The 14,633-nt window shown below is 44.4% G+C and overlaps 1 protein-coding gene across 1 annotated transcript in view; it reads left to right on the top strand.

The window, feature by feature from the left end:
- Positions 1–13,438: 13,438 nt before the first annotated feature.
- The window catches only part of LOC306755957 (apoptosis-associated speck-like protein containing a CARD), a gene marked incomplete at both ends in the record, with an annotated part of 2,175 nt that continues 980 nt past the window's right edge, over positions 13,439–14,633 (top strand). The window contains 2 exons of the mRNA XM_079240547.1: positions 13,439–13,691; positions 14,535–14,537. Coding sequence (XP_079096673.1) covers positions 13,439–13,691; positions 14,535–14,537 — 256 coding nt within the window. The remainder of the gene's footprint in view (positions 13,692–14,534; positions 14,538–14,633) is intronic.

Raw genomic sequence — 14,633 nt, 5'->3', positions numbered from 1 at the left:
ACGTGTACAGACACATGCACAGACACATGAACAGACACATGCACAGATACATGCACAGATACGTGTACAGACACATGCACAGACACATGTACAGACACATGCACAGATACGTGTACAGACACATGCACAGACACATGCACAGATACGTGTACAGACACATGCATAGACACATGCACAGATACGTGTACAGACACATGTACAGACACATGCACAGATACGTGTACAGACACATGCACAGACACATGCACAGATACGTGTACAGATACGTGTACAGACACATGCACAGATATGTGTACAGACACATGCACAGACACGTGTACAGACACATGCACAGATACGTGCACAGATACGTGTACAGACACATGTACAGACACATGCACAGACACATGCACAGATACGTGTACAGACACATGCACAGATACGTGTACAGACACATGCATAGACACATGTACAGATACATGCACAGATACGTGTACAGACACATGCACAGACACATGTACAGAAACATGCACAGATACGTGTACAGATACAAGCACAGATACGTGTACAGACACATGCACAGATACATGCACAGATATGTGTACAGACACATGCACAGATACATGCACAGACACATGTACAGACACATGCACAGACACATGTACAGACACATGCACATATACGTGTACAGACACATGCATAGACACATGCACAGACACATGCACAGACACGTGTACAGATACGTGCACAGACACATGCACAGATACGTGTACAGACACATGCACAGATACGTGCACAGACACATGCACAGATACATGCAAAGATACGTGTACAGACACATGCACAGATACATGCACAGATACATGCACAGACACATGCACAGACACATGTACAGACACATGCACAGATACGTGTACAGACACATGCATAGACACATGCACAGACACATGCACAGACACATGCACAGATACGTGTACAGACACATGCACAGACACATGTACAGACACATGCACAGATACGTGTACAGAAACATGCACAGACACATGCACAGACACATGTAATGACACATGTACAGATACGTGTACAGACACATGCACAGATACATGTACAGACACATGTACAGACACATGCACAGATACGTGTACAGACACATGCACAGACACATGTAAAGACACATGTACGGACACATGTACAGATACGTGTACAGACACATGCACGGACACATGCACAGACACATGCACAGATACATGCACAGATACGTGTACAGACACATGCACAGACACATGTACAGAAACATGTACAGACACATGCACAGATACGTGTACAGACACATGCACAGATACATGCACAGATACATGCACAGACACATGCACAGACACATGCACAGATACATGTACAGATACGTGTACAGACACATGCACAGACACATGTACAGACACATGTACAGACACATGCATAGACACATGCACAGACACATGCACAGATACATGCACAGATACGTGTACAGACACATGCACGGACACATGCACAGACACATGCACAGATAACAGATACGTGAAAAGACACATGCACAGACACATGTACAGACACATGTACAGACACATGCACAGATACATGCACAGATACATGCACAGATACGTGTACAGACATGCACAGACACATGAACAGACACATGCACAGATACATGCACAGATACGTGTACAGACACATGCACAGACACATGTACAGACACATGCACAGATACATGCACAGATACGTGTACAGACACATGCACAGACACATGCACAGACACATGCACAGATACGTGTACAGACACATGCATAGACACATGCACAGATACGTGTACAGACACATGCACAGGTACGTGTACAGACACATGCACAGATACGTGTACAGACACATGCACAGATACGTGTACAGACACATGTACAGACACATGCATAGACACATGCACAGACACATGCACAGATACATGCACAGATACGTGTACAGACACATGCACGGACACATGCAAAGACACATGCACAGATACATGCACAGATACGTGTACAGACATGCACAGACACATGAACAGACACATGCACAGATACATGCACAGATACGTGTACAGACACATGCACAGACACATGTACAGACACATGCACAGATACATGCACAGATACGTGTACAGACACATGCACAGACACATGCACAGACACATGCACAGATACGTGTACAGACACATGCATAGACACATGCACAGATACGTGTACAGACACATGCACAGATACGTGTACAGACACATGCACAGATACGTGAACAGACACATGCACAGACACATGCACAGATACGTGTACAGATACGTGTACAGACACATGCACAGATATGTGTACAGACACATGCACAGATACGTGCACAGATACGTGTACGGGCACATGTACAGATACGTGTACAGACACATGCACAGATACATGTACAGACACATGTACAGACACATGCACAGATACGTGTACAGACACATGCACAGACACATGCACAGACACATGTACAGACACATGTACAGACACATGCACAGATACATGCACAGATACGTGTACAGACACATGCACAGATACATGCACAGATACATGCACAGACACATGCACAGATACATGCACAGATACATGCACAGATACGTGTACAGACACATGCACGGACACATGCACAGACACATGCACAGATACATGCACAGATACGTGTACAGACACATGCACAGACACATGTACAGACACATGTACAGACACATGCACAGATACATGCACAGATACATGCACAGATACGTGTACAGACACATGCACAGACACATGAACAGACACATGCACAGATACATGCACAGATACGTGTACAGACACATGCACAGACACATGTACAGACACATGCACAGATACATGCACAGATACGTGTACAGACACATGCACAGACACATGCACAGATACGTGTACAGACACATGCATAGACACATGCACAGATACGTGTACAGACACATGTACAGACACATGCACAGACACATGCACAGATACGTGTACAGACACATGCACAGATACGTGTACAGACACATGCACAGATACGTGTACAGACACATGCACAGATACGTGTACAGACACATGCACAGACACATGCACAGATACGTGTACAGATACGTGTACAGACACATGCACAGATATGTGTACAGACACATGCACAGATACGTGCACAGATACGTGTACAGACACATGTACAGACACATGCACAGACACATGCACAGATACGTGTACAGACACATGCACAGATACGTGTACAGACACATGCATAGACACATGTACAGATACATGCACAGATACGTGTACAGACACATGCACAGACACATGCACAGACACATGTACAGACACATGCACAGATACGTGTACAGACACATGCACAGACACATGTACAGAAACATGCACAGATACGTGTACAGATACATGCAGAGATACGTGTACAGACACATGCACAGATACATGCACAGATATGTGTACAGACACATGCACAGATACATGCACAGATACATGCACAGACACATGCACAGACACATGTACAGACACATGCACATATACGTGTACAGACACATGCATAGACACATGCACAGACACATGCACAGACACGTGTACAGATACGTGCACAGACACATGCACAGATACGTGTACAGACACATGCACAGATACGTGCACAGACACATGCACAGATACATGCACAGATACGTGTACAGACACATGCACAGATACATGCACAGATACATGCACAGACACATGCACAGACACATGTACAGACACATGCACAGATACGTGTACAGACACATGCATAGACACATGCACAGACACATGCACAGACACATGCACAGATACGTGTACAGACACATGCACAGACACATGTACAGACACATGCACAGATACGTGTACAGACACATGCACAGACACATGCACAGACACATGTACGGACACATGTACAGATACGTGTACAGACACATGCACAGATACATGTACAGACACATGTACAGACACATGCACAGACACATGCACAGATACATGCACAGATACGTGTACAGACACATGCACAGACACATGTACAGAAACATGTACAGACACATGCACAGATACGTGTACAGACACATGCACAGATACATGCACAGATACATGCACAGACACATGTACAGACACATGCACAGATACATGTACAGACACATGTACAGACACATGCACAGACACATGCACAGATACATGCACAGATACGTGTACAGACACATGCACAGACACATGTACAGAAACATGTACAGACACATGCACAGATACGTGTACAGACACATGCACAGACACATGCACAGACACATGTACGGACACATGTACAGATACGTGTACAGACACATGCACAGATACATGTACAGACACATGTACAGACACATGCACAGACACATGCACAGATACATGCACAGATACGTGTACAGACACATGCACAGACATATGTACAGAAACATGTACAGACACATGCACAGATACGTGCACAGACACATGCACAGATACATGTACAGATACGTGTACAGACACATGCACAGACACATGTACAGACACATGTACAGACACATGTACAGACACATGCATAGACACATGCACAGATACATGCACAGATACGTGTACAGACACATGCACGGACACATGCACAGACACATGCACAGATACATGCACAGATACGTGTACAGACATATGCACAGACACATGTACAGACACATGTACAGACACATGCACAGATACATGCACAGATACATGCACAGATACGTGTACAGACATGCACAGACACATGAACAGACACATGCACAGATACATGCACAGATACGTGTACAGACACATGCACAGACACATGTACAGACACATGCACAGATACATGCACAGATACGTGTACAGACACATGCACAGACACATGCACAGACACATGCACAGATACGTGTACAGACACATGCATAGACACATGCACAGATACGTGTACAGACACATGCACAGGTACGTGTACAGACACATACACAGATACGTGTACAGACACATGCACAGATACGTGAACAGACACATGCACAGACATATGCACAGATACGTGTACAGATACGTGTACAGACACATGCACAGATATGTGTACAGACACATGCACAGATACGTGCACAGATACGTGTACAGACACATGTACAGACACATGCACAGACACATGCACAGACACATGTACGGACACATGTACAGATACGTGTACAGACACATGCACAGATACATGTACAGACACATGTACAGACACATGCACAGATACGTGTACAGACACATGCACAGACACATGTACAGACACATGTACGGACACATGTACAGATACGTGTACAGACACATGCACGGACACATGCACAGACACATGCACAGATACATGCACAGATACGTGTACAGACACATGCACAGACACATGTACAGAAACATGTACAGACACATGCACAGATACGTGTACAGACACATGCACAGATACATGCACAGATACATGCACAGACACATGCACAGACACATGCACAGATACATGTACAGATACGTGTACAGACACATGCACAGACACATGTACAGACACATGTACAGACACATGTACAGACACATGCATAGACACATGCACAGACACATGCACAGATACATGCACAGATACGTGTACAGACACATGCACGGACACATGCACAGACACATGCACAGATACATGCACAGATACGTGTACAGACACATGCACAGACACATGTACAGACACATGTACAGACACATGCACAGACACATGCACAGATACATGCACAGATACGTGTAAAGACACATGCACAGACACATGTACAGACACATGTACAGACACATGCACAGATACATGCACAGATACGTGTACAGACATGCACAGACACATGAACAGACACATGCACAGATACATGCACAGATACGTGTACAGACACATGCACAGACACATGTACAGACACATGCACAGATACATGCACAGATACGTGTACAGACACATGCACAGATACGTGTACAGACACATGCATAGACACATGCACAGATACGTGTACAGACACATGCACAGATACGTGTACAGACACATGCATAGACACATGCACAGATACGTGTACAGACACATGCACAGGTACGTGTACAGACACATGCACAGATACGTGTACAGACACATGCACAGATACGTGTACAGACACATGTACAGACACATGCATAGACACATGCACAGACACATGCACAGATACATGCACAGATACATGCACAGATACGTGTACAGACACATACACGGACACATGCACAGACACATGCACAGATACATGCACAGATACGTGTACAGACATATGCACAGACACATGTACAGACACATGTACAGACACATGCACAGATACATGCACAGATACATGCACAGATACGTGTACAGACATGCACAGACACATGAACAGACACATGCACAGATACATGCACAGATACGTGTACAGACACATGCACAGACACATGTACAGACACATGCACAGATACATGCACAGATACGTGTACAGACACATGCACAGACACATGCACAGACACATGCACAGATACGTGTACAGACACATGCATAGACACATGCACAGATACGTGTACAGACACATGCACAGGTACGTGTACAGACACATGCACAGATACGTGTACAGACACATGCACAGATACGTGAACAGACACATGCACAGACATATGCACAGATACGTGTACAGATACGTGTACAGACACATGCACAGATATGTGTACAGACACATGCACAGATACGTGCACAGATACGTGTACAGACACATGCACAGACACATGTACGGACACATGTACAGATACGTGTACAGACACATGCACAGATACATGTACAGACACATGTACAGACACATGCACAGATACGTGTACAGACACATGCACAGACACATGTACAGACACATGTACGGACACATGTACAGATACGTGTACAGACACATGCACGGACACATGCACAGACACATGCACAGATACATGCACAGATACGTGTACAGACACATGCACAGACACATGTACAGAAACATGTACAGACACATGCACAGATACGTGTACAGACACATGCACAGATACATGCACAGATACATGCACAGACACATACACAGACACATGCACAGATACATGTACAGATACGTGTACAGACACATGCACAGACACATGTACAGACACATGTACAGACACATGTACAGACACATGCATAGACACATGCACAGACACATGCACAGATACATGCACAGATACGTGTACAGACACATGCACGGACACATGCACAGACACATGCACAGATACATGCACAGATACGTGTACAGACACATGCACAGACACATGTACAGACACATGTAAAGACACATGCACAGATACATGCACAGATACATGCACAGATACGTGTACAGACATGCACAGACACATGAACAGACACATGCACAGATACATGCACAGATACGTGTACAGACACATGCACAGACACATGCACAGATACGTGTACAGACACATGCATAGACACATGCACAGATACGTGTACAGACACATGCACAGGTACGTGTACAGACACATGCACAGACACATGTACAGACACATGCATAGACACATGCACAGACACATGCACAGATACATGCACAGATACATGCACAGATACGTGTACAGACACATGCACGGACACATGCACAGACACATGCACAGATACATGCACAGATACGTGTACAGTCACATGCACAGACACATGTACAGACACATGCACAGATACATGCACAGATACATGCACAGATACGTGTACAGACATGCACAGACACATGAACAGACACATGCACAGATACATGCACAGATACGTGTACAGACACATGCACAGACACATGTACAGACACATGCACAGATACATGCACAGATACGTGTACAGACACATGCACAGACACATGCACAGACACATGCACAGATACGTGTACAGACACATGCATAGACACATGCACAGATACGTGTACAGACACATGCACAGGTACGTGTACAGACACATGCACAGATACGTGTACAGACACATGCACAGATACGTGAACAGACACATGCACAGACACATGCACAGATACGTGTACAGATACGTGTACAGACACATGCACAGATATGTGTACAGACACATGCACAGATACGTGCACAGATACGTGTACAGACACATGTACAGACACATGTACAGACACATGCACAGATACATGCACAGATACATGCACAGATACGTGTACAGACACATGCACAGACACATGCACAGATACATGCACAGATACGTGTACAGACACATGCACAGACACATGTACAGACACATGCACAGATACATGCACAGACACATGCACAGACACATGTACAGACACATGCACAGATACGTGTACAGACACATGCATAGACACATGCACAGACACATGCACAGACACATACACAGATACGTGCACAGATACGTGTACAGACACATGCATAGACACATGCACAGATACGTGTACAGATACATGCACAGATACGTGTACAGACACATGCACAGATACGTGTACAGATACATGCACAGACACATGCACAGACACATGTACAGACACACGCACAGATACGTGTACAGACACATGCACAGACACATGCACAGATACATGCACAGATACGTGTACAGACACATGCACAGATACATGTACAGACACATGCACAGATACATGCACAGACACATGTACAGACACATGCACAGATACGTGTACAGACACATGCACAGATACATGCACAGATACGTGTACAGACACATGCACAGACACATGCACAGATACGTGTACAGATACATGCACAGATACGTGTACAGACACATGCACAGATACGTGTACAGATACATGCACAGACACATGCACAGACACATGTACAGACACACGCACAGATACGTGTACAGACACATGCACAGACACATGCACAGATACATGCACAGATACGTGTACAGACACATGCACAGATACGTGTACAGACACATGCACAGATACATGCACAGACACATGTACAGACACATGCACAGATACGTGTACAGACACATGCACAGATACATGCACAGATACGTGTACAGACACATGCACAGACACATGTACAGAAACATGCACAGATACATGCACAGATACGTGTACAGACACATGCACAGACACATGTACAGACACATGCACAGATACGTGTACAGACACATGCATAGACACATGCACAGATACGTGTACAGACACATGCACAGATACATGCACAGACACATACACTGATACGTGTACAGATACATGAATAGACATATGCACAGATACGTGTACAGACACATGCACAGATACGTGCACAGATACGTGTACAGACACATGCACAGACACATGCACAGACACATGTACAGACACATGCACAGATACGTGTACAGACACATGCTCAGATACGTGTACAGACACATGCACAGACACGTGTACAGACACATGCACAGACACATGCACAGACACATGTACAGACACATGCACAGACACATGTACAGAAACATGCACAGATACGTGTACAGATACATGCACAGATACGTGTACAGACACATGCACAGATACATGCACAGATATGTGTACAGACACATGCACAGATACATGCACAGATACATGCACAGACACATGCACAGACACATGTACAGACACATGCATAGACACATGCATAGACACATGCACAGATACGTGTACAGACACATGCACAGATACATGCACAGACACATGCACAGACACATGCACAGACACATGCATAGACACATGCATAGACACATGCACAGATACGTGTACAGAAACATGCACAGATACGTGTACAGATACATGCACAGATACATGCACAGATATGTGTATAGACACATGCACAGATACATGCACAGATACATGCACAGACACATGCACAGATACATGCATAGACACATGCATAGACACATGCACAGATACGTGTACAGAAACATGCACAGATACGTGTACAGACACATGCACAGATACATGCACAGATATGTGTATAGACACATGCACAGATACATGCACAGATACATGCACAGACACATGCACAGATACGTGTACAGACACATGCATAGACACATGCATAGACACATGCACAGATACGTGTACAGATACATGCACAGATACATGCACAGACACATGCACAGACACATGCACAGATACATGCACAGATACGTGTACAGACACATGCACTGATACGTGCACAGACACATGTACAGACACATGCACAGATACGTGTACAGACACATGCACAGATACATGCACAGATACGTGTACAGACACATGCACAGACACATGTACAGAAACATGCACAGATACATGCACAGATACGTGTACAGACACATGCACAGACACATGTACAGACACATGCACAGATACGTGTACAGACACATGCATAGACACATGCATAGACACATGCACAGATACGTGTACAGACACATGCACAGATACATGCACAGACACATACACTGATACGTGTACAGACACATGAATAGACACATGCACAGATACGTGTACAGACACATGCACAGATACGTGCACAGATACGTGTACAGACACATGTACAGACACATGCACAGATACATGTACAGATACATGCACAGACACATGCACAGACACATGCACAGACACATGTACAGACACATGCACAGATACGTGTACAGACACATGCTCAGATACGTGTACAGACACATGCACAGACACGTGTACAGACACATGCACAGACACATGCACAGACACATGTACAGACACATGCACAGACACATGTACAGAAACATGCACAGATACGTGTACAGATACATGCACAGATACGTGTACAGACACATGCACAGATACATGCACAGATACGTGTACAGACACATGCACAGATACGTGCACAGATACGTGAACAGACACATGTACAGACACATGCACAGATACATGTACAGATACATGCACAGATACGTGTACAGATACATGCACAGATACATGCACAGACACATGTACAGACACATGCACAGATACGTGTACAGACACATGCTCAGATACGTGTACAGACACATGCACAGACACGTGTACAGACACATGCACAGACACATGCACAGACACATGTACAGACACATGCACAGACACATGTACAGAAACATGCACAGATACGTGTACAGATACATGCACAGATACGTGTACAGACACATGCACAGATACATGCACAGATATGTGTACAGACACATGTACAGATACATGCACAGACACATGCACAGACACATGCACAGACACATGTACAGACACATGCACAGATACGTGTACAGACACATGCTCAGATACGTGTACAGACACATGCACAGACACGTGTACAGACACATGCACAGACACATGCACAGACACATGTACAGACACATGCACAGACACATGTACAGAAACATGCACAGATACGTGTACAGATACATGCACAGATACGTGTACAGATACATGCACAGATACGTGTACAGACACATGCACAGATACATGCACAGATATGTGTACAGACACATGCACAGATACGTGTACAGATACATGCACAGATACGTGTACAGACACATGCACAGATACATGCACAGATACGTGTACAGACACATGCACAGATACATGCACAGATATGTGTACAGACACATGCACAGACACATGTACAGACACATGCATAGACACATGCATAGACACATGCACAGATACGTGTACAGACACATGCACAGACACATGCACAGACACATGCACAGACACATGCATAGACACATGCATAGACACATGCACAGATACGTGTACAGAAACATGCACAGATACGTGTACAGATACATGCACAGATACGTGTACAGACACATGCACAGATACATGCACAGATACATGCACAGACACATGCACAGACACATGCACAGATACGTGCACAGATACATGCACAGACACATGCACAGACACATGCACAGATACATGCACAGATACATGCACAGACACATGCACAGACATGTACTCCAGCCTCGTTTGAAGCCACCCCTAAACAAGCGACGGCAGCAGAAACGTCTCTCCTGGGCTGAAGACAAAAAGGACTGAACTGGTGGTCGGACATTGTGTTTTCTGATGACAGTAAACGTTGCATGTCTTTAGGAAGTCCGGGTCCCACAGTCTGCAGGAAGAGAGGAGATCCACGTTGTTTCAGGTGGAGTGCAACGTTTCCAGTCAGTGATGGTTTTGGGGACCACGTCATCTGCTGGGGTTGGTCCACTGAGTTTTCTTGGGTCCAAGGTCAACGCAGCCGTCTACCAGGAGGTTTTCGAGCTCTTCATGCTTTCTGCTGCTGAGCAGTTTTATGGAGATGCAGATTTCATTTTCCAACAGGACCTGGCAGCTCCACAAAGCTACCATAACCTGGTTTAAGGACCATCCTGGTCTTTACTGGCCACAATCAGAGCCGCCTGGGCTCTCCTGAGCAGAGCCACGGACTGAAGGACTCCGTGCTGCATGCAAAAGGACATGCTCATACTTTTCAGTTGAACAACAACGTTTCTAGAAATCCTATTTTTGGATCGGTCTTATGTAATATTCTAATGTTTTGCTGTAACGTCCAGTTTGGTTTAGGATTGACTGATAACAATCATACTTTATTCATATCATGTAAAGACACGGGGGGACAGACATCATCATTTAACATTTGTAGAATTGTGTTGCAGTGGTGAATAAAAACTACAAGCTGGAGAAATAAAACAGCAAACACTCTTTAACGGAAAAAAGCCAAATTAAGATCCACATTCCGACGTTTACAGGATTATCTGTGTGCAAACACTCATCGTTCAAACTTTAAAATGGACAATAAAATAGGTGCAAAAGAAAAACAGATTAGTAGAAAGGGGAAAAGTTAAGAATATATAAAACATATATGAAAAGAAGAAACCTGCAGGAATATCACACCCTTCCCATTTCAGTGAGGTGATGCTTGTGGTTCTTGTGTTAATGGAAGAAGTCGCAGCAGATCCAAGTGATCCTGGAGGAGCAGCGGCTGCAGCTGTGAGGATAAAACCAACAGAGATGAGATGAAATTTCTGCTTTTTTCATGCAACTTTAGAAGCTGTGATATTAAGATGTGATTTCATGGTTGCGTTCAGACAAGTGCACTTTAAGGATGCAAGTGTTGCGCTTCTGTCGCCCTAAAAGTTTTTTTATTTTTTTATTTATTCATTCATTCATTCATTCATTAAAACAATCACGTTATGACTTGACAAATTCCTCTTTGTCCCCCATAGGGCCAGTTCTAAGCTTGCATAGATAACTACTACCCTCGAACATAAATGTTCCAACAGCACCTGAACGCATCATTGCATTTCCTTTCCGCTCGCGCTCAGGTGGAGGTGAAACAGCATCTGGAACAACTTGCAGCTTGTTCTCTGACAAATGGCTCCCAGAGACATCAGGCAGTGTCTAGAATCCATCCTGGACGATCTGTCCGAGGACATCTTCAGGAGGTTCGTCAACGAGCTCGTGCACAGAAAGCAGGGCCAGAAAGTCCCCAAGAAAAAGGTGGAGAAGAAGGAAACCTATGAAGTTGTGGAGGTGATGATCGAAACGTTTACTGAAAATCCAGCTGTGGACGTGGCCGTGGAGCTCCTGGAAAGCCTGAGTCTCGCCGCCAAAGCGCGAGAACTGGGTAAGACTGAAGAATAAAACCTCAACTTTCCTGTTTTTCTGTTATTCCACCTGATCCTGAGCGACAAAAACAAGCAGATGAGTTTCACCCTGCAGCTCTGAGGAAAGAATTGAACATTAACAGTGAATTTCAGATTGTTTTTCTGCTTCCTGGGATCTCTGGAAGCAGGATTGTGAATTATTCTCTGGGCTGGTTTTTGCTCTGTGAGGAGTGGAACTGTGCAGTATTGTGGTAGTTTTCCCAGACCTGCTCTGGGCATTAAACGCACCAGCAGCAGACAACACAGAACGTGTTCCAGAGAAATGAAATCCTTTCTGACATGTTCAAGTTTTCTGTCATTTCAGCTTCTTTTCTCCAGAAGCTTCTTTTCATGGACCTGATATCCATGTTTTCATCATGACAACATGGTTTTACTTTTATTTACATTCAGTGATCGTTTGCTTCCATTTAAACCCCTTTGACACATTCTTTTACTCCTTTAAAGGTCTCCTTCACTCTTGTAAAATATCACTAGAATTAGAAGTATTAGTGTCCCTGCAAATAAAACAAATTTTGATTCTTTTGTGACTTTGAAAGTTATGGATGTTTGAACCAGACACAAATAAGGAAAGAAATAATTAAGTATAGGTCATTTATTACATTATTTATTAGTTGATCAACTTATTAAAAGAAACTTCACACTCTTAATCATAACAGTTATGTTTCATAACATCGTTTCAAATGTATTCCTCTGTTTCCCACCAAAACAGGAAAATAAAACCTCTGATGAATGAAAACTATTGAACAAAACTTGAGCCAAAAAGCAGAAATGGTGTGTGAACCGTGTCCACGTTGTTTCCACAGGCAGTGAGTGGGTCAGCGGCCGCCAGCCGATGCTGATCAGATTAAAGTTTGGCTTGTTTGTGTGTCAGTTGCATCATATTTATCAATATAACTCTGTCT

The sequence above is a fragment of the Telmatherina bonti genome (genome assembly GCF_933228915.1).
Source record: "Telmatherina bonti genome assembly, chromosome: 5".
NCBI lineage: Eukaryota > Metazoa > Chordata > Actinopteri > Atheriniformes > Telmatherinidae > Telmatherina > Telmatherina bonti.
The sequence above is the reverse complement of the archived record's forward strand: the minus strand, read 5'-3'. Positions and strand labels throughout refer to the sequence as shown.